Below are 22,380 nucleotides of genomic sequence, written 5' to 3'. Positions count from 1 at the left end.
AATCCGCATTACGGATTTAAAAAGATTTATTAGAAGCCCTCCAATAAAGAAAATCGCATCCCCTTCAGAGGACCGTTTCACAGTTAATTAATATACAATGCGGGTCTTCTGATGCCTTGCTTGGCTTTTCAGCATGTGCCTTTACATGACAGGGCTGACCTAGAAGAGGGACCTGGAAGGAGGCTGTGTCACTAATTAAAGTTTAGGCAGCAAATCTGAGCAGCATTGGTGCAGTTTGGCCTCGCCTGGCACACCTGGCATTTACTGTGTTTTGGTGTGGTTTGTATCAGGCTGTGCCGGCTTCTGTCTGTGCTTCAGCACAGTGGCAGCATGACTTCACTGCGCTTTGCAAGACTTCTGTGTGCTGTGTGCATGTCAGGGCTGTGACATGTTGTGACAACCACACCAGTTCTGTGTCCCTTGCTCTATGCCTGGAGAAACAACAATTCACCCAGGGGATTACCTGTAAAAAGGTGATTGTTTACAATAGTTCTCCCTGTTCAAGCCATACAGCCAGGCCCCTTTGTGTTTTGTCGTGCTTTGAAATGATCCCGATGCCCACGTGTGCAGAGAGGAGAACCGTGACTGAAATGTGCTCTTCAGAGCAGGGCTGGTTTTGTCCTTGTTGCTGTCTCTTTATCCTCCGAGCAGGCTGAGGTCTCGCGCTGGATTGGCCACAGGGCTGGCCAGGCACCTGAGCTGCACCCAGACCTGGCCTGGGGCCCCAGCACGGGGCTCATGGCCGGGCGTGTGAGCGCGCTGTCTCAGCCCATCAGTGTCTGCGCTGAGGGCTCCGCTGGCCGGGGGCCCAGGGGCGCCGCGCCGCGCACGCAGGGAGTCTGGGGCATGTCAGCGTTAAGGCAGGCTGACTCGGGAAAGGGGAGGGAGGGGGGGAGCGTGCAAGCCCAGGTTGCGTGCCGTGTGTGGAGAAGTGGGGTGCTGCCGTGGCCTGTGGGGACCGACCGGTGCGATCGTGCTGCCGTGACCTCCGCGGCCGTGGGCAGAGCCTGGTGCTGCGGCGCGATCCCAGCGTGCTCTGCTCTGCGATCAGCGACCTGCTGCCACGCGGCACGCTGAGCCCAAGCAGGCCCACTGGGGGGAACAACACTGCTCTTCAGATGAGGTCGCGGTGATTGAAGGGGTCCTTTCGGAGTTCCCCTCCTTACCCAGCGCTTGTGATCTCCTCTGCACCGCAGAAGCCAGAGCAGCCTTTCTTGACCACACACACCTGTCACTAGACGAACAAGGTCTCCACACTTTACCGTGGTTTTGCCTGCTTTTACCGCAGTAACCATTTCTCAGAGCAGTGGACTAGAACCTGGAAGGCTGTGGCTCGCGTTTCGTGTTGTTCCCTTCAGTGAGGTACCCCACCTGATCTGTTCCAATAAAACTTCCAGCTGCATAAATGGGGTATGAGTCACTTTGAATAAAAGTGTCCACCGAATACAATGAGAACGTTCTGAAGCCCAGTCTGGCTGGGCACAGAGTGTTTGTGTCTGCCCGCTCACTCCATGAAGAAGGCCAAAAACATTTTTCACAGCACTGGACTGCTCACGCGCTTGTGAGCGGAGGCTGTTTTTGAGTGCAGGACAATGGTGAGGCCTGGTCATCTCCTACAGCCATGCCTGAACAAAAACGATGATTGCAAAAGCGCTGTTGTGTTAAAGACGGCCAGTGCTCAAAATAGAACAAACCCAGCACAACGCTGAGCACAACACTGAGCAGACAAGGACAAGAAGGCCTGTAAGGTGGTTTAACAAAGCCCGGGTCATCCTTCCCTCCTCCTCTCATCACTAACTCTCCTGTGGGGCGGTACGGAGCTCACAGAGTGTCAGTGGCAGGTAAGGGTGTCTAAAAGGCCCTCATTCATGCCAATACAGAGCAGGAGTTCAAGCCATAAAGCTGAGTTTTGGGTTATTCACAATTGGTGAACACATCATTAAATAAATGATTGACGATTCCAGGTTTTGCGGCATCAAAAAACAATACATTACTATCCACCAAATAAATGTGCACTCTTGGTCATGCACTCAAAATGAAAAATGGATACTGTACATAAAACAAAGGCCGAGGAGAAGGCACAGACAGAAATATTTGCGAGCTGTCCCACGTAGAGGCTCAGCCGCCTCAGATCAGGGTCCTCTGCCTTTGTTCTCAGGGCTGCAACAAGGGAGAGAGAAACAGGGGGCTGGCACCCGGGGGGACACAAACACTAACTGCTGGTACACAGCATTCCCTGCCCCACTTTTCCCAGGATTCCGGCCGATGTGATGCTCCTCTTTCGCATCTACTGTGTAACGTGATAAGATTCCAAGCATTCCAGACTGGGAGGATTCTAGATACTCTATCCTGACCACCAGATAAACATCCTGTGTATTTCGCACAAATGATCCTGCAGGATACTTGCAGGAGCTCTGCAGGGCTTGGGGGGGGAGAGCACGTTTTTTATGGATTGTGTAAAGTATCCACAAGTATGCCATGTCTTGGGTACCACCCAACCATGTCCATTAGCTGCCCAGACCATGAGTGGGCCAGATCCTCAACTGGCAGCCCATTGCCTTAACCTGCAGTCCACACACACGCATACAGAGGACAGTGTTTAGACATGCCAATTGAACAGTGTTTAGACATGCCAGAGTATCCCCGTGGGGAAAGCACGCAGACTCCACACAGAAGGCTTCCTCGGGCCAGAATCAAACCCAGGAATCGAGAGCTGCGAGGAAGCAGCTCTGGGCTCTTCTCCACTGTGACACCCTTTTCCTCTGCAAGGAAGAAATACTTTCCCTTCAGGAGTACAGCAGGACTGGTGTAGAGGTGTGTTTTTTTGTGTGTGTTTGAATGTTCATTTAAGCCATTTAGCCTGTTTGGTCCCAGGTCCAAACAGGACGCGAACAGCACCAGTGCCAACTGGATTTACATTCTGTAAAAAAAAAAAAAGATGTTTGTCTCTGTGCTCCTGTCTCCACTTTCAGCTGAACCAGGTTCAAAGACAAACTCGGATCCCCCCTGCTGGGATTAAAGCAGAGGATTTTTGGATGGCTCATTTTAAATAAAATAGGGAAAGACGGGATTTTGAATGTGTAATGTGAGAGGAGTTTTGGCTGCCGCCTCAGAGCAGAGATGCCAGAGCTTTTACTGTATAATATGCGCAGAGACACAATGACTTCAGGTCATTCACTGGACCTCACCAGACAGACCCCAGGAGGTCTGCATTGCTAGCCAGTGTACAGCCTCCAAATTACATCTTGCCCACTGTGAGATCAAACACAATGCAAACTACAGACATAAATGCATAAAGCAGGCAGATCGATGCTGTCGCTGTGATGCGTGGCAGTCTAATCTTTAAAGTCATTATTCTAATCCTCCGTACAAGCGTGTGGGGATGTATGAGAACCGGCTTTGTGTTGTGCTTGCAATGCGTTCAGAGTAATGGATGCCCAGCTCGGCTCGCCCAAACTTTTCCACAATGCAGCGTCTACACTCCAGGCAGGGCTTGGAATCAGACTGCTCCCCGAGCGGAGTTTCAGATTGTAATTCGACTCGCCCGACCTTGTCCAAAAAGCCTTCACGTTAAATCAAGGACACGTGTTTCTATTTACACCTTCCCTGCCTTTACCTGTAAATGTTGAAATAATAGTGTTTTGAATGTTAGTAGGCAAGCGCTATAAGTTGTATACCATGAAAGTCTCTACGTAAAAGAAAGGTTATTACTACATTCCACACCGTGTATGATGCCCTGCAGTTTTTACAGTCGTACTCCTACTGTCCATTAGGGGGCGGCAGTCCTGCTTGGACAGACCTCTGGCGCTAACAGCGCTAGTGGCGAGGGTTAAAGCAAGCTGTCCATCTTGTTCCATCCAAAACTTCTAAAAACACAGACGTCAGGTCGCAGCGTCGGTTTACTGTTACAGGTAACTCATAGCATAGCCAACGATCTGACCAGTCTTCTAGATTGAGACTTGGACGATTACCGATAATACCAGCGTATTTACTTTGAGATAGAAAGTTCGTTCACATGTATGCTTTTATGTGTTTAGCGTTTCTGTGCGCGACTATTACACGTGCAATCCGAGGGGTTTATTGTGAACAGCACCCCTGACGATAGTTATTATGGTCACCCATGCTAGATTCATTCTCGTTTCGGATGGCGAACATTACTTCGCGTATTAATAGCGGACATGCCCGAAATGCTGTTTTGGGCCTTGTAGCAGAGCAAACAGCTGTACTGAGAGGTACGTCAGGCCTGCGCGGGAGCGAACGTGACGCGGCGTTCGGGGCTGCACTGGATTCGAACCCGGATCGTCCTCCAGGTCGGCACAGGCACAGCCGTCCTGACCCGCACTGGCCCGGAGCCACTCCAAGCTTCAGCTGAGGTACAGAATTTAAAAAAAAAAACCTTCGAGGAAGGTTTTAGAAATCTTATTACGTATATAATTATTTAGGATCTTCATGACCTATCTGCCTCCGGCTCTAATTCCTCCTTCTCTCGCATGTCCTTCGTTTTCCCTGATATTAATAACCACCCCCCCTCTCCTTTTTCCGGGAGAACTGGAAGAAGGCAGGTACGGGGCGCGGGCAGCTGTAGTAAAACCCATGAAACCCACAGTACGCGGCGCTAACCGAGAGGACGGCTGCAGATGCAGAGGTGGCACAGCCCTACTGGACATGGCCCCCAGCTGCGGCGCCGGCGGCCTGGCCGACTCCAGCCCAGCTAACCGGCGCGGTTCCGTCGGAAATGGATCTCTACAGGTCCCGGCGTCTCCACTCTCTGCGGGTTCTGGCAGAAAAAGAAGGGGGGGCGGGGGTCAGGGGGGCAGGGTCTCGCCCGGCTTGATGAAATATGTTCCGACGTCAGCGCGCATTTGAAAGTGAAAAGCGACCACGGGACATCTTCAAAGGCACAATCGCTTATTGTCTGCGGGCGGAGAAGCCGGTCATTGTGCCGGGGCGGGGCCCTGCGCGCAGACTGCCTTGCAGCAGGCGAGGTCAGCGGCGGGTCGCCCCGGCGATGAATGGTGTCTGGAGTGTGAGCGCACATCTGTGCGCTTGTGGGACGCGCCGCCGCCGCCTCCCCACGTGTGAGCCGGGGGCGGCGCCCTTCGCCCTGATTGGCAGGCGGGCTCTAGGCTCCCGCCAATCGGAACCAGGCGTGAAAGATCTCGAACTTCCCGTTGGTGGCCTGGCTTGTCCTTCAGGCTGCGGGGGGTCGTAGACACGCCTCCTCGGAATGCGAGTTGTCTGGACCCGGTTTTTTAAGGGAGATGAAGTTATCGAAGTTCGGAAAGTTGATCAAATGTTTTTTGTTTTTTGTCGAAAGGTTTTTCACGACAGAGTTCTTGTGTAACCCCCGTTTCATATTTCGTTGCGTTATTGTGCCTCGTTGCCCACAGCATTATAATTTGTGAGCTAGCATGAGGTGAATATTTCAAGCTGTTGGGAGCCTTTTGCAGACGAGACAGTTTTGCAATAACAGATTTCTCACGGGGCCGAAAGAAGAATGAAATTCCTTCCCCTGGAAACACAATAATGTCAGCTGATTTCGGTCAGCGCCACGGTCTCCTGAAGCTTTCCGTCTCGCTGTTTGTGAGCGTACGTCTGGGTCCTCTCGCCCTGTGACTTGTGAATTGCGCTTTATTTCGACGAGTGAATTCAAGAAATATGACATATGACATATATGACGCCCACGAAGCGATTTTGAAAAAGGACGTCATCCAGATTTTTCCCTCTTTAAACTGAAATTGATAAGACATTATTGATCCCGAAGGGAAATTGAATCTTAGCACCATAGATTAATTGTTTCTGATGTTTCGGGTGAACTTTTCCGATTTATGGTGTAACATCAGAAAAAATATACAGCGTCGTCGATCTTACAGAGGTGATATTCTGGTGCACTCCACAAAGGGGACCTCAGACGGGTATCTTATAACGCTGGTGGACACCCCCACTTCGTTTTGGGGACGGAGAGAGGGCGTCTCGACTTGGCGCTCCGATTGGCTGCTCGGGCCGTCACTCCGGCGGGCCCCGTCTGGCGGTGACGTCACCGCGTCTGCCTCAGCCGGAGCCCCCGCCCCCCAGGCAGAGCGGCGCTGACTTGGACTTGACTGAGCGGACCGCAGCGGAGCTCACAAGGCTGTCGGGCACACGGATACAAAGTAGCTCAGCGCCGTGAGACCGGGGACGCCGTGATACTGGAGCTCTCGGGGCAGTCAGCGGCCCGGGGCGGGGGGGCAAGACGGAACCGGAGACTCGAGACCGACCCCCGACAGGCACCGCTGTCCTTCCAAATACGCCGCGACGCGTCCAAGCCGGGGACCAGCTGAGGGATTTGCTACGGACCTCGGCACGGCCGCTCTCTCCGCGACTCCTGGGGGAAGGGACAGGCGCCGCTCCAGGCTAGCCGAAGTGTGGCTGATATTCTTCCCCTCCCTAGCTCTCTTGATTTAAATGTTCAACTTCATGGGTCTAAACGCTACCGCGACCTTTCAGACCAATGTATCCTGTACATGCAACTGCAAGCGCTCGACTTCATTCCAAAGTATGGAGATCTGTAAGTACTTCGACTTGGGTTTTTTGTTTAAAAAAAAAAGAAATTCGCTTGTGCATTTTTGTGCTGTATCGACGGCGTGCGGCCGTTAATGTGGTGCGGCCGTGTGCCCCTTCGTGTTTGGTGAGCAGATGTTGTGTTTGCCGGGTGCCGGTGCTCCAGGAGCGGGCACCCCAGTGAAGTTGGGCAAGACTGCCCCCCCTCCCCCGGTACTCCGGTGCTCCGGCTCGGGGTTCGAGCGCGGCGAGAAGCCACTCGACCCCGGAGAAGTAAAACAGAACTTTCTGATTGATGGTTCGGCTGGCGCCGAGTACGCGTCGGGAATGAACGGAGTTTCTCGGCGTCTGGTGTGCGTTCACACGAGTCTGCGGGATAGGGGATGTGTTCGGGAAAGTAGCAGGCGAGGCTGGGGCCCGGGTGTTCAGCAGTGAGGCGGAGTCCTGCCCCTGGCCAACTGAAATTTCACGGGGGGTCATCCTTCGAGGTCACGGGGGTCAGTCTCCGAGCCCTGCCATACAGTCTGTGGTCAGCTCCCGTGTCGGCGGCGTGTCGTCCTCGCCTGTGCTGTGGCGGTGACTGGCTTTTGTGAGAACAGACGATTTCACCGAGAAAAGGAACATACATGAATTTGCCGGCTGTGTGGACTACGTACTTGGCGTCTTTCTCAAGTCTGCTGAGAAGATTCCGCAGTAGCCTGTTCGTACACACTGCTGCCACACTGATTATTTTCATTAAAACGGCGATATCGTGGGGGTTTCGGTTATAGTCCCTTCGGTTATACTGTGAGACGCAGGTCTGTAGCTGAAGCTAACCGTTGCCAAGCAGGAGGAGGCAGACTGCCTGTTCGGGGAGCGCTTGTGGGTGGCCCGGGTCAGGGTCCGTGTGGGTTTCCGAACAGACTGGGTCTCAGCCCGCCTACCCCGCAGTCTTGTTCCACAAGTGAGGGGTCGGCTACTACCCGGACCCGGGACACCGTGCTGCCGAGGGCTTATCTGCGAGTGGAGGGGATAGAGATACCGGGAACGGATCTGAAACAGTCGCAATCCAGGCGCTTTTCTTGTATAGTGAGAGCTACATTCTTGTCTGCGCTGCGTCTCAGAACTTGTTCGCAGCATAAAAAGCTCCATCGCCAGACGCGCGTATTTATTTTGTGTCCGTTCCGTGTGAACTAAGAACGCTGCTCAGGGCTTCCATTCCTCAGAGGGGTCCCTCTGCACTCGGTCCTGTAATTATTTGGGTTTTCATTTCACTAGATATATAAGTGTGTGTAAAAGGCGTGAAGGGTGATACAATCCAGTGTGTGTCCGCAGCTGTAGGAGTCCTGATTCAGGATTAACAGGAGGCACGAGTATGTGGTCTCTGCTGACTTTGTCTGGCAGCCTCTTCGTCTATAAACCGATTGGGGAGTGAAGAGGGGGTGTTTCTATTCTTATTTTTTGGAGTCGCAATCATCTCCGAAGCACGCTCGCACAGCGCTGCTCTGTGAGCCGGGGGGGGGATGAGAGACGTGCGTGTCCGTACTGCGTCGTGCAATAACAGTGCAAGAAGACGGTTACAAATCATCAACCATCAGTCGTCAACGATAAAACCATATTGGCTGCACGTGTGCAGGACGGCAAGGTAGTCTGAGTCTGGTAGCTGTGGACTGTGGACAAATCCGTTTGGTCCACTGGAGGTGCAGGCCTGCCCTCTAGTCCATTGCCCTGTAGGAGGGTGTCCGCGCCTCTTCCCGGTACTGACGGGGGGGCAGTTCGCTCCGAACATCTGGGAAGGGGCAGCTGTGCACAGGGGTTTGCGATCCCAGGTTTGTTTGGTAAAATAGTGCAGCGCAGGTTTTTTATAAGATGGGCATAAAAATCGTCCTTTGTAAGACTGAAAACCAGACAGATGTTTGTGCAGTTGTCCTTTAATGGCTCAGGGTGTTTGAGCTGTAAAAGGGAGAGGGTGGCTTTCTCAAAGGCTGTGGAAGATGAGTACAGCCGACTCACTCCTTCTGTTGTTGGAAGCAGAGATGTGAATTAGTCCTGTCAAGAGCTGGTTACTGTTTGGGCTTTATCAGGAATACAGCATGTTTCTGTCCAGATTAAGGTAGGATTCTTTTGCAGTAGAAGCAAATACTTCAGTTTTGTCTTTTTAGAAGGTTTATATCTGTGTGGCTTTCTTCCATCCAGATAGAGAATCTGGGATCCAAGCATTTCTTGCAAAAAGCAAGCATTTCGATTTGAGTTCTTGTGAAAAGGCTGACGAGGCGCAGATCTCCCGCAGGAGCCGAGGAAGAGGCGCCGCGATGGAGGAGTTGTGGGTGGGCTGGTGGGAATGAAGTTGCGCCCCTTGAAGTTTTCAGGCCGTGTCGGCTTGTTGCCGTCCGCTTTCCGCGCTGGACGAAGGCGCGGAGGAACGCGGGTTCGAGGACCTGCTGTGCCCCCCGGCCAGGGGGAGCGCGGGCTCAGCTCCCCGCTGAGCTCAGGGGCGGGTGTGTGCGGTACTGCGCGCAGCTGGCGCCCTGTTCCGGGAAAGGGGGCTGGAAGGCCCGTCTCCCGTGTTCGCTCCAGCAGACAGATGAACAGTTGTTGTTGTTGTTGTTGTTGTTTTTTGAAAGATCAGTTTCAGGAAGAACTGACAGGTGGGCCGACCTGAATTAATAAATGCCTTTTATTTTGGATGAGAACAAGACGTCTTACTGCATTAAAGGAAAGGTCTCCCTTTCATACGAAAGTATCATACGATACAGTGCGAGTTCAACGGAAGATGCCCGTTTTGCTGGACAGTGCTGTTGGGTTTGGTTTCCTCTAAGAGCTGCCCTGGATTGTGCAGCGGCAGGGAAGCAGGTGCTTGATGTCCAGCACTGGACTCCGTCCCGGGTTTTACCAGCTGCAGGGATTTGTCCGAGGCCAGCGTCCAGCACTGAGTATTTTAAAAACCTTTGCCGCCTTATTTTAAGAAGGTTTGGGCAGGCAGATAAAATAGTTGTGGGCTGCCTGTATTTGAGACGAAAAGTCGAACCCAGTCAAAGTGCTGTGCAATGGGAGTCATTCCTGATGAAGAAGAAAACTCGGATAACCCCCTTCTCTCTGTTTTTTTTTGCATTTCAAATTGGCAGGATCTGCATGTCTCATTTATAACTTTGTGACATCTAAGGATTCTATATAAGATAAACCAGAGCATGCCCTGCTTCTCTGCAGAAGAGAGAATTAGGTTAATATGAAAGATTTGTGGCCCTGCAGTACTTGATTAGAAAAAAAAAACGAATATTATTGGGAGAAAATGTGACAAATATTCTGGCTAGTGTTAATTAAATTCCACGCTGGCTGTGCTTTCGGCTTGGCTTGGCTTTGAAGGCAGTCAAAAATAAATCAAAGTGTTTTCTTTTGCTTTCTGTGCAAGAAATTTTGCTTGTGATTTTGTAGTTAGTAGCGTCAGACCTCTCTCTCTGTTCCACTAAAGCAGAAGCGAACCCTCTGTTCCTTTGTGGTCAGCGTCTCTCGATGTGTTAGCGTTTCAATCGCTCCTTTGGGCGGAGGCGGGAGTCCAGAGCCGCAGGCGGCCGTGTCTGTGTCCTGGAGGGTCCGGGGTGTCCGGTCCGGTCCGGTCTGGGCTGGGCTGGGTTGGGTTGGGCCCCACCGTTTCCTGTCACGACCTGTGTGCTTAAGTCTGACCGCCACAGCGAGCCTCTGCCTGTTCAAGTCCTGATTGGAAGGCTGTGAAAAGTGACTAAATTAAAAGACTGTGATGCCCTGATCTGTCTGGTTCAGGCATTGTTGGCTCCAGTCTGGGCTGTGCCGCTTGCCCACGGAGCAAAATTCCTTGCCCAGCAGGGCTGTAGCTGGGGGGGCTCCTCGTGGTGTGTAAGACCCCTTTTACTCCTACACTGGCTCAAGGTCCTAGCAGTGAGGTGAGCTGATTGGTTTGATGGGAAGTCACTGTTTTTTTTTTACTTCTCCTCCAGTAGGGTCTTAGTCATCTTTTAGATGCAGCAGAAGTGAATGTTAGGAGTTCGCGCAAAGCCATCCCACTACTGTATCAGCTTGGTCTGTTATTAATGCAACGTAGTTTGAGGGAGGAGAAAGCAGGGTTGACATTTAGCTGTCTTAATTTGCACTGATCGGCATCTTCAAAATCTTTATCACACCAGGCGAAAGTAAATTATCCACGAGCAGCCAATATGAAGGGCTGAAGTACTGTAGCTGATCCATCACATTAATCAATCAAATCTAATCGACTCATTGCCAAGTATTGCTTGTATACAGGCTCATCTTTTAGCTTTATATATGTATAAAAAGTCTACTTTTTAAAATGTCAGGGTTAACTGTCAACTCAGAATTGTTAAATGTACTGTAGAAGATCACCAAAGAATCGTTTGTGTGTAAGGAACAGCACGAAACTGAGAGATGTGCACATCTGTGTGTAGAAAGATGCTTGATATGGAATGAAAGGTGTTTCTGACAAGGAGCACAGCAGTGAAGAACGCAGTAGTGACATATCTGTACCTTACTGTAACAATCAAGGCAACACCTGCAGTTCTGGGCCTCTGATGCTGGTCTCCTCCCCAGTTCTATAGCTGAAGTGTTCAGCTGTGGATTGTGTCGTATTTCCAGCTGCTGCTCTCCTGCCAGTCTTGATCAGGGCTTTGTGCGTGTCCGTACTGCGTCGTGCAATAACAGTGCAAGAAGACGGTTACAAATCATCAACCATCAGTCGTCAACGATAAAACCATATTGGCTGCACGTGTGCAGGACGGCAAGGTAGTCTGAGTCTGGTAGCTGTGGACTGTGGACAAATCCGTTTGGTCCACTGGAGGTGCAGGCCTGCCCTCTAGTCCATTGCCCTGTAGGAGGGTGTCCGCGCCTCTTCCCGGTACTGACGGGGGGGCAGTTCGCTCCGAACATCTGGGAAGGGGCAGCTGTGCACAGGGGTTTGCGATCCCAGGTTTGTTTGGTAAAATAGTGCAGCGCAGGTTTTTTATAAGATGGGCATAAAAATCGTCCTTTGTAAGACTGAAAACCAGACAGATGTTTGTGCAGTTGTCCTTTAATGGCTCAGGGTGTTTGAGCTGTAAAAGGGAGAGGGTGGCTTTCTCAAAGGCTGTGGAAGATGAGTACAGCCGACTCACTCCTTCTGTTGTTGGAAGCAGAGATGTGAATTAGTCCTGTCAAGAGCTGGTTACTGTTTGGGCTTTATCAGGAATACAGCATGTTTCTGTCCAGATTAAGGTAGGATTCTTTTGCAGTAGAAGCAAATACTTCAGTTTTGTCTTTTTAGAAGGTTTATATCTGTGTGGCTTTCTTCCATCCAGATAGAGAATCTGGGATCCAAGCATTTCTTGCAAAAAGCAAGCATTTCGATTTGAGTTCTTGTGAAAAGGCTGACGAGGCGCAGATCTCCCGCAGGAGCCGAGGAAGAGGCGCCGCGATGGAGGAGTTGTGGGTGGGCTGGTGGGAATGAAGTTGCGCCCCTTGAAGTTTTCAGGCCGTGTCGGCTTGTTGCCGTCCGCTTTCCGCGCTGGACGAAGGCGCGGAGGAACGCGGGTTCGAGGACCTGCTGTGCCCCCCGGCCAGGGGGAGCGCGGGCTCAGCTCCCCGCTGAGCTCAGGGGCGGGTGTGTGCGGTACTGCGCGCAGCTGGCGCCCTGTTCCGGGAAAGGGGGCTGGAAGGCCCGTCTCCCGTGTTCGCTCCAGCAGACAGATGAACAGTTGTTGTTGTTGTTGTTGTTGTTTTTTGAAAGATCAGTTTCAGGAAGAACTGACAGGTGGGCCGACCTGAATTAATAAATGCCTTTTATTTTGGATGAGAACAAGACGTCTTACTGCATTAAAGGAAAGGTCTCCCTTTCATACGAAAGTATCATACGATACAGTGCGAGTTCAACGGAAGATGCCCGTTTTGCTGGACAGTGCTGTTGGGTTTGGTTTCCTCTAAGAGCTGCCCTGGATTGTGCAGCGGCAGGGAAGCAGGTGCTTGATGTCCAGCACTGGACTCCGTCCCGGGTTTTACCAGCTGCAGGGATTTGTCCGAGGCCAGCGTCCAGCACTGAGTATTTTAAAAACCTTTGCCGCCTTATTTTAAGAAGGTTTGGGCAGGCAGATAAAATAGTTGTGGGCTGCCTGTATTTGAGACGAAAAGTCGAACCCAGTCAAAGTGCTGTGCAATGGGAGTCATTCCTGATGAAGAAGAAAACTCGGATAACCCCCTTCTCTCTGTTTTTTTTTGCATTTCAAATTGGCAGGATCTGCATGTCTCATTTATAACTTTGTGACATCTAAGGATTCTATATAAGATAAACCAGAGCATGCCCTGCTTCTCTGCAGAAGAGAGAATTAGGTTAATATGAAAGATTTGTGGCCCTGCAGTACTTGATTAGAAAAAAAAAACGAATATTATTGGGAGAAAATGTGACAAATATTCTGGCTAGTGTTAATTAAATTCCACGCTGGCTGTGCTTTCGGCTTGGCTTGGCTTTGAAGGCAGTCAAAAATAAATCAAAGTGTTTTCTTTTGCTTTCTGTGCAAGAAATTTTGCTTGTGATTTTGTAGTTAGTAGCGTCAGACCTCTCTCTCTGTTCCACTAAAGCAGAAGCGAACCCTCTGTTCCTTTGTGGTCAGCGTCTCTCGATGTGTTAGCGTTTCAATCGCTCCTTTGGGCGGAGGCGGGAGTCCAGAGCCGCAGGCGGCCGTGTCTGTGTCCTGGAGGGTCCGGGGTGTCCGGTCCGGTCCGGTCTGGGCTGGGCTGGGTTGGGTTGGGCCCCACCGTTTCCTGTCACGACCTGTGTGCTTAAGTCTGACCGCCACAGCGAGCCTCTGCCTGTTCAAGTCCTGATTGGAAGGCTGTGAAAAGTGACTAAATTAAAAGACTGTGATGCCCTGATCTGTCTGGTTCAGGCATTGTTGGCTCCAGTCTGGGCTGTGCCGCTTGCCCACGGAGCAAAATTCCTTGCCCAGCAGGGCTGTAGCTGGGGGGGCTCCTCGTGGTGTGTAAGACCCCTTTTACTCCTACACTGGCTCAAGGTCCTAGCAGTGAGGTGAGCTGATTGGTTTGATGGGAAGTCACTGTTTTTTTTTTACTTCTCCTCCAGTAGGGTCTTAGTCATCTTTTAGATGCAGCAGAAGTGAATGTTAGGAGTTCGCGCAAAGCCATCCCACTACTGTATCAGCTTGGTCTGTTATTAATGCAACGTAGTTTGAGGGAGGAGAAAGCAGGGTTGACATTTAGCTGTCTTAATTTGCACTGATCGGCATCTTCAAAATCTTTATCACACCAGGCGAAAGTAAATTATCCACGAGCAGCCAATATGAAGGGCTGAAGTACTGTAGCTGATCCATCACATTAATCAATCAAATCTAATCGACTCATTGCCAAGTATTGCTTGTATACAGGCTCATCTTTTAGCTTTATATATGTATAAAAAGTCTACTTTTTAAAATGTCAGGGTTAACTGTCAACTCAGAATTGTTAAATGTACTGTAGAAGATCACCAAAGAATCGTTTGTGTGTAAGGAACAGCACGAAACTGAGAGATGTGCACATCTGTGTGTAGAAAGATGCTTGATATGGAATGAAAGGTGTTTCTGACAAGGAGCACAGCAGTGAAGAACGCAGTAGTGACATATCTGTACCTTACTGTAACAATCAAGGCAACACCTGCAGTTCTGGGCCTCTGATGCTGGTCTCCTCCCCAGTTCTATAGCTGAAGTGTTCAGCTGTGGATTGTGTCGTATTTCCAGCTGCTGCTCTCCTGCCAGTCTTGATCAGGGCTTTGTGCGTGTCCGTACTGCGTCGTGCAATAACAGTGCAAGAAGACGGTTACAAATCATCAACCATCAGTCGTCAACGATAAAACCATATTGGCTGCACGTGTGCAGGACGGCAAGGTAGTCTGAGTCTGGTAGCTGTGGACTGTGGACAAATCCGTTTGGTCCACTGGAGGTGCAGGCCTGCCCTCTAGTCCATTGCCCTGTAGGAGGGTGTCCGCGCCTCTTCCCGGTACTGACGGGGGGGCAGTTCGCTCCGAACATCTGGGAAGGGGCAGCTGTGCACAGGGGTTTGCGATCCCAGGTTTGTTTGGTAAAATAGTGCAGCGCAGGTTTTTTATAAGATGGGCATAAAAATCGTCCTTTGTAAGACTGAAAACCAGACAGATGTTTGTGCAGTTGTCCTTTAATGGCTCAGGGTGTTTGAGCTGTAAAAGGGAGAGGGTGGCTTTCTCAAAGGCTGTGGAAGATGAGTACAGCCGACTCACTCCTTCTGTTGTTGGAAGCAGAGATGTGAATTAGTCCTGTCAAGAGCTGGTTACTGTTTGGGCTTTATCAGGAATACAGCATGTTTCTGTCCAGATTAAGGTAGGATTCTTTTGCAGTAGAAGCAAATACTTCAGTTTTGTCTTTTTAGAAGGTTTATATCTGTGTGGCTTTCTTCCATCCAGATAGAGAATCTGGGATCCAAGCATTTCTTGCAAAAAGCAAGCATTTCGATTTGAGTTCTTGTGAAAAGTGGAGTCAGGTACCCCTTCTTAACAAAATTTCCAAAATTGTTTTGGAATGAGAAAAGAGAATATTTCAGCTGACCATCTTTAAAACACCACTAAAGATCAATGCACAGAAGCTTTGAAAAATAATACTTGTAATTAAATGGATGAAAACAGATTCAGATGTCTGTGATTGAAAGCTTTGTCACATGGACATAAAATAGTAATGCTGAAAAAACTCCCAGAGCTTGTGAAAGAATTTCAGATTCAGGTTTTACTCAAATAAATGAACTCATTCTTGGTGCATGCAACGCAGTTACTCTAAGTGCGTGACATTTAAAAATTGAAATTAAACATTTCTCCCCCTTTCTTATTCCCTCATTCTTTCCTGTTTCATAATATTTATTTTGAAAGAACTTCCTATTTATGTTTTAAAAAGCCAAATTATCCATCTGCGGGCTCTGGCCCGCGCAGTGGAGACTCAAGCCAGCTCTCCTCTGACAGACCAGACCACCCAGGAGCTGAAAACACTCGGCCTTCTCCAGAACAGGGCAATCAGACATGCTCCTAATTAAAGACCCGCACTGGGAATATTTGGCTTCACAGGGCCTGCGGCTGGGGGCGAGCATGCCCCTTCCCCGGGCTGTTTGTGGAATGGCTGCACAGCCCCTCTCTGGCCTGCGGCGCAGCGGGGGCTGGGGGTCTCAGACACTCTGCAGAGGGGCTAAGACAGTGCCTCTCCTTTCTAAAGCTGTTAACCTGAGGTCAAGCCCTTCTTAAAATTTGCACCTTGTCCGATAGTGTCACAGCTAGTGACAGGACAGCGGAGAGCTGCGGAGCGTCTCCGGGGGGTGGTGTTCACCCACAGCTTTCTCTAGTCTGAGAAAGGAAGGTCACTTGTTTGAAAACAACTGACTTCGTGGGCAAATGACTTCATCTGTCTTTCCGTAAAAGTCTGTGCATTGCAGCACTTTATCGGTAACGGGCATTTGTCTGGGCTGCAGTTCTTTAATCATTGCTCAAAGAGAAGCTTGTCTAGCTAGACAGTTCAGAAACCAGCTTCATCAGCAGCTGAATTCCCGTACCCCCAGACCTGAGCCATCAGCAGGTGTGCGTAGCTATTGCTATTGTATTGGACAGAAGAGATGATGTACTAGTTCTGTTTATGCCTTAATTATTCCCTCCTGGAGCTGAAAGTAGCTGTCGGCTGGCTGGGCTGTTTTCCGTTCATTCTTGTTGTGCGCCGCTGGAGGTGGAGTGTTCCTCCGCCAGTATGACATCACCTGTACCAGTCAGCCTGTAGTCACCGAGAGACACGGCTCCCTCGCTGTCCGACCCCCACCCCACCCTCCACTGCTCTCAGCACCTCTCATCTGCTGCCGAGACACGTCAGCCACCCAGCCGTGTGCATCAGAGGCAGCACTCACAGAAGACGTTAATAATCGGGCAGGCACTTTCTGAAATACCAGAGGCTTGACTGCAGATGTCTTTCAGTTTAAGATTGAGCCCTTTCAGGAGCCTTACGGTGGCTTGACTCCTCAGCTGTGGGTGTGTCTGTCTGGCTTGGGGGAGGGGGGGTCTTGTTTCTCATCATTTCCACAGCAGATTTCATGCATGAGTCTCAACACGACGAGAGTCTGCTACTGTAGCTGCGCTTTTTTTTCTCGTCTCAAGTCTCTTCTACTTCTGTCCACTGCACAACTCTCCCACCCCCCTCCCTAGACACGCTCCCTCCCTCCCCCCCCCCCAGCCCCCCGGTGCCCTGGAGGGAGAGAGTAGTGTGACGATCCAAGTCCTTTGTTGTCCCGCTGTCTGTGGAGCCGGACCGAGTGCCGGACTGAGGAGCCTTTCATTCCCCGGTGGAGATCTGGGAGATCTGGGATGTTGATTGGTTGGCAGCCGCCCCCAGCAGTGCAGCCTTTGTTGTGCCCTGGCCTGAGGGCCTGTCTTCCCAGTAGTGTGTCCTGCTCCCCTCCACAGTGCACCACGCTTGCTGTCGGCCTTTGAGCTGGGCTCTGTGCTGGATAAAATGGTGGAAGGTGGAAGTGGAAATAAGAGACAGCACAGCCCTGCGCAGCGGCGACGGCCAGGAGCTCAAGTTCAAGGTCCCCGTCTCCTCCGGGCTGTCTGCGCTGGGAGAGCCCGGGAGCAGGTCGGAGATCCTCCTGTCTGACTCACGCCGCCCCTCCCACCTGCCTCTCCGTCTGGGAATTTTTATTACAGGCCCAGCTGTGGGGCAGTTACTGCCATGAATGCGCCAGGCACAGGTGTGCGCCCTCTGTTCTGGCCTGGCTAGCCCCCGCCGTCTCGGACAGACGGCCCCAGCCCCCCCGCTCCCGGAGGCACAGCTCCTCGTGGGTAACAGGAAAAGCGGTCCTGGGTCTCCGGAACCACGCGCTGCCTTTTACTCTGTGTGCTCTTTGGTACGAGACGCAGATCCATCAATTGAGTTTCTCTCGCTGCAGCTCCAATTGGGGAAGTCATCCTTTTCATTTTTGGAAAGGGCCAACGGCGCTGAGGTCCAATTTGTCAGCCTTGAGCCGTCTGAGAGACCCGAGTGTGCCGAACGGGCTCTGCGAAGCCCTTCAGTATCATTTCTTTCCATTTATGTGTATAATAACCACATCAGAAACTGAGCCCCCTGTGTAGTTCTGCAGCCAAGGAATCTGTTCTCTCTGCAATGCACAGCTGTTTCACAGGGCCTCTCCGCCGGGCTTTTTTTAGCAGCAAAGCACGGAGCTCAGGAGCAGGATTACCAAGCGGCTTGGAGGGGTGTCAGAATATTAACAGGCGGCTGCTCAGCTCTGCCGGCCTAAACTGCGAGAGGGAGGGCTGGGGATTTACATGCTCCTGAAATAATACCGCTGGCGAATGACGAGACATCCAGGGTGCACAGGGTGCTGGTGGAGGAGAGAGGAGCAGCATGGGCCGAGTGTGTGTGGAGCAAAGTCTCGGAATCGGGGATCAGCGGGGGGGGGCACTGCAGCTTTCCCTGGCTCTGGCGAGGCCTTGCGCTGTGGTGGGGGCGTGGTGCCGCTCCTGGTTATTTCAGTCCTCCTATGTCCCTGCCCCCCAGTGTGCCCCCAGGCCTTGGATGGGACAGTGGGACGGATCGTTAGTGGGCCGGTGTTTGAAAACCAGGGGAGGAGAAGCCTGCTTAGCTTTTCCACTGCTGGTGCCATTGGCACAAGAAGCTGCGGCTCGTGCCACCCAGGAGGGGCCGAAGAGCCCGGCGTCTGTCCCTGGAGCTGGAGCCCTGCTCTCTGGCGACTGCCCTGGAGGCACCAGGGACACGGGCTCGGGGATCGATGTACAGTGCTGTAGACATCCTTTGTTCATTCTGGCTCCTTGGAGCTGAGTTATCAGTTGGCATTGATTATCTCATTTCCATCACAAAAGAGGTGAAGCCTCAAACAAAGAGGCTGGCACCTCTCCAAGGGGGCAGGAGAAAGAAATGTAAAGATTTCATTTCTGACAGTCAACCTGTACAGAAAGTTAAAGCTGTTTTTTGTTTCTTGTATGTTTGGTTTGGCTTTGTTTTTTTTTTTAAACTTACTAGTTGTTTAAGAAAACAATGCTATGAGAGATGACAGGTTAGAAGAACCTTTTTTATTAGCTGTTTGATCCCTCATTCTTTCAGCTGTGCTGGCCTGGGGTTTTTTTTTTTTGTTCCCCAGACTTGTTTTCAGATCAGTTCCAACAGGATCTGAACGATCTTTACAGAGGCTGAGTGGTTCCTCGTTCAGGGTGTGTGTGTGTGTTTGTGTGTGTGTTTCCAAAGCTCCGTCCGGCCTGCAGCTGTGTGTGAGCCAGGCTCCTGCCTAGAGCTGCAGTGGATGAGCCGTGCAGATCCTGGGCTCTGCTAAAGAAACCAGCCTGTACTGTCCACTTCAGCGGGGGGTATGAGCGTCTGTGCAGCCCACAAGCATGAACGTCACACCCAGCAGAAATCCTGGCCAGGTGAGGACATTCTGCACAGTCAGTCTTGTGCAGAAATTTGCGTGGTATGAATTTAGCATAGAGGCAGAACCTCCATAAATACACGTCTCCGTTCCATGCTGTACCACCTCTTCCTCACTGTAAAAGTCGCTCAGGATATCACATGGGGCCTTTCTATTTTTGTAGCAGTTTACAGCTCGTCTCTGTTTGTGATTTAATTATTAACCACAGACAGCCTTGGCGCAGTGCCCTGGGTTCCTGAGACCTGCGTAGACGGGCCTCTCTGGGCTCGACAGACAGATCAGGGACCCAAACAGCTACAGCGGATGTAAACAGTGTACATATTGAAGTCAGTCTGGGTAAAGGCAACTTCAAGGCAAAGAGTGATAGTAATCAGGTACTGATATCCAGCCCTGCTGGCCAGATTGTCCTGGGAATTGCCTCTTGGTCCCAGTCCAGGGATTCTCTGGATGATACCGTGTCCATGTGAGGCAGCCTGGGTGGACCTGTCGGGCCCCTCTGCTCCTCTCGTTCTGTCTCCATGCAGAGTTCATTATCGAGGGACTCTGCGATGTTAAAATGAGCACGCTTGAAACAGACGAACCTGATGTGCTGTGAGCTGCACACCACCAAGCATGAAAGAGAGCAGGCCCAAGCACTGCAGATCACGCCGGGCAGGGCAAAGCCCCCCCCGTACACCCATACCCCCGAACACCTCTGGCGTGCGTTTGCGTCGCTGTTCTCGCTGCGTTCCGATGGCTGTGGTCCCTGTCCTGCAGCCCGGAGGTGGCGGAGTGGCCCGGGGAGTGTCTGCCCGGGGGGGGGGGGGGGGGCACGCGCGGTATCAGGCCAGCGGTGCGTCGGCTGCCCTCCGCTTTCAGGGTATTGTTCAGCGGCGGTGCCAGGGCAGCGGAAAGGGTGGGCGTGCGCGGATGTGATTCTTGGCACGGCCCGTCGGAGTCCTCCCCCGTTCCTCATGCGAGGGGCTGTGGCCTGCTGCTTCATCGTGCCTGGCTGTCCCGCACTGTCTGGGCCTTTGTTTCTCGGGACTGCTGGAGTTTTCCGGGGGGGGAGGCACAGAAAGGCAACCTCTGTTCTCCCAGACCCCTCCGACGCTGTCTGCTCTCTCCCTCGTCATCCTGCTGATATCTGACCTCCCTGCTGTCTCGGGTGGAGCCGGGCACACAGGGGTCCGTCTTGCTTTGCCTGCCGAGGGGGTGGGGTTTTGGTGGTCTAGGAAAGCAGCGCAGTAAGACGCCCGATCTGTCTCTGGCAATTCTCGTTAGGACCCGCGGGAGGGGAGGCAGCCTCCGTATCGCCCTCTGGAGGGGCACAGCGCAGTCGCTGCAACTCTCTCACACTCTCTCACACACACACCTTCTCTCGGACAGTGCCTGGAGCGCTTGTCCTGTTATTCAGGAAAGGGGGTGCAGATTTCTCGGCCGTGGGGCTCATGGTTCCCCTACAGCCAGACAGTCGACTGCGCGGCGCTGTGCCCCTGGGGCCGTGTGGGGGCCCGTATGTGGCAATTGCTCTTTCCTTCTGGCTCGTGGGCTGCCTCGTTTTCGGGGCCTCCCGGGGCCCGTCGGGAGCCGGGTTCCTGTTCAGTGGTGCCCTCTGGGCGGTCAAGCGGGCCTGTAAGGTACTTCTCTGGGGGGCTGCGGGCGTTCCTGTGCCCTCGCAGGCGTGGGCACGAGCGCTGGACCCAGGCGCGCACGGCAGCGGCGGTGTGAGAGGGTGGGGTCCTCTCGCACCCCTGCCCGCACGTCGGCGCCTGGAAGGTTCCGGTTCTGCCGGATGACTCCTGCCTCCGGAGCGCAGCACTCGGGAAGGGGCACCGGCAGGGCCGCGGTCGCGCCCGACAGGCTGCTGCGCCCGGCTCCTGCTCCCCGGCTCTGGGACACCCGAAAGGGGCTTCTCTTCGTCTCGAGGACGACCCTCGCCGTCTGTTGTCGGAGGAGCCCGGGAGGCGCAGTCACCTGCGCTGGCGCAGGCCCGCGGCCGACCCCTCTGCCTGCCTCCCCTCCCTCCGCTGGCCTTTGTTCCCGCTGTCTAGACGAGATGCAAAGGAGCGGCGCGGTGGAGCACGCAGAGTGACTGACGGGGAGACTGGGGAGGACCTCATTAACCCTTCGTCTGCCGCGGGGGCTGGCAGTGAGCCTGGGCTCTGAATAATCTGCATCTGATTTGGGGGAGGAGGGGTGTGGGTCAGTGCCGGATATTCGTTGTTTGCCGGCAGGGGAGGAGGGTTGGAGACAGACAATCAGCTGTGTTGACCAGCCGGGACTCTTTAACTCTTTAACTCTTTGCGTGTTCAGAGATCAGCGCCTTCCAGGCACATAAAACTACACAAGGTGCCGCGTAGGTGAGGGTGGGTGTGACCTTCTGCTGGCACGGGAGGTGATTTTTTTTATTTTTCCCTTTTGCGGTGGGGGAATAGGAGGCGACGGCTGTCTGCAGGTCCACTGCAAACATCCCGATTAGCGCAGGTGTGCTCTGAGCTCAGATAACCAGCTGCATTGGATAACCAATTTGCATTGGCTGAAGAAAACCTTTCCGTTCAGATAGAGAAGAAACGAAAGGTGGCCTGTGGACCTGCGCTGTTCAAGTACAGGCTCAGGGCGGCTGCTTGAGCAGCAGTGCCCACCCCCACAGAGCCACAGAGGTCAGCCTTGGCACCTGGGTCTTGCCATCGCAGGTCTCTGCGGCAGGTAATCCTTGCCCCTGGGCTCATGAAGCACGTGAGAATCCACTGGGTTCCTCTGAGAAGGTCCAGATGAGACCCGAGTGACCACCCCCACTCTGTGCAGAAAGGGGAGCCTGCCCTGCTAAGCAGCCGTGCTCGTTTGCAAATCGCAGGTGGTCATCCTCTCCTGTCACCCTGGAATCGATAACGAGCGAGTCTCTGGTACGTCGGTTCTGACTTTGCAGTCTCGAGTGAAGAGACGTGCACCGCCACCTGAGCTTTTGAAAAGCAGGTTTCTCCTCACAGCGCCACAGCCTGGAGGCCTCGGGAGACCGAGAGCCAGCAGGCCGGCTGAGTGTGAATCCAGCGATTTGGCGTTCTCAGATCTGTTTCTCCTTTACTGGCAGGCTGGTGCTGCTATTTGCTTTGAAACGTCTCTGCGGTGGTGTGAGCAGAGTGAGAGTCAGATGAGACTGAAAACACTTCAGGGATGTCGATATCTATCACCGTCAGAGATACTGGTAGAGTTGTTCAGTGTTCCCTTGAGTGACCACTGAGTCAGGTAGAGTGAATGTACAGTAAAAGAAATAATTACACCTTTGTAAAAAAAAAGTGTGTGGGAATTTCTAAATCTGTGGGTGCAAACCTAAAACGTAAGCTGTAAAAACTTGTTTTGGCTTTTTTTTATTTTTTGCACGCTTTTGTTGCTGGAAGAGCCTTCCCTGTTGCTGGGCAAACTTTGTGCTGCGGTTCT

At 52.3% G+C, this 22,380-nt stretch overlaps 1 protein-coding gene across 1 annotated transcript in view; it reads left to right on the top strand.

Annotated features, from left to right (window-relative positions):
* The first annotated feature begins 5,321 nt into the window (after window positions 1-5,321).
* pmepa1 (prostate transmembrane protein, androgen induced 1) overlaps window positions 5,322-22,380 on the top strand; it is a 35,173-nt gene continuing 18,114 nt past the window's right edge. Inside the window, exon 1 of the mRNA XM_088607850.1 lies at window positions 5,322-6,547. Within this exon, the coding sequence (XP_088463976.1) occupies window positions 6,445-6,547 (103 nt within the window). The 5' untranslated portion in view covers window positions 5,322-6,444. The remainder of the gene's footprint in view (window positions 6,548-22,380) is intronic.

Source organism: Lepisosteus platostomus, chromosome 15 (assembly GCF_059453375.1).
Source record: "Lepisosteus platostomus isolate fLepPlt1 chromosome 15, fLepPlt1.hap1, whole genome shotgun sequence".
NCBI lineage: Eukaryota > Metazoa > Chordata > Actinopteri > Semionotiformes > Lepisosteidae > Lepisosteus > Lepisosteus platostomus.
Note: the sequence above shows the minus strand (reverse complement) of the source record. Positions and strands in the feature narration are given on the sequence as shown.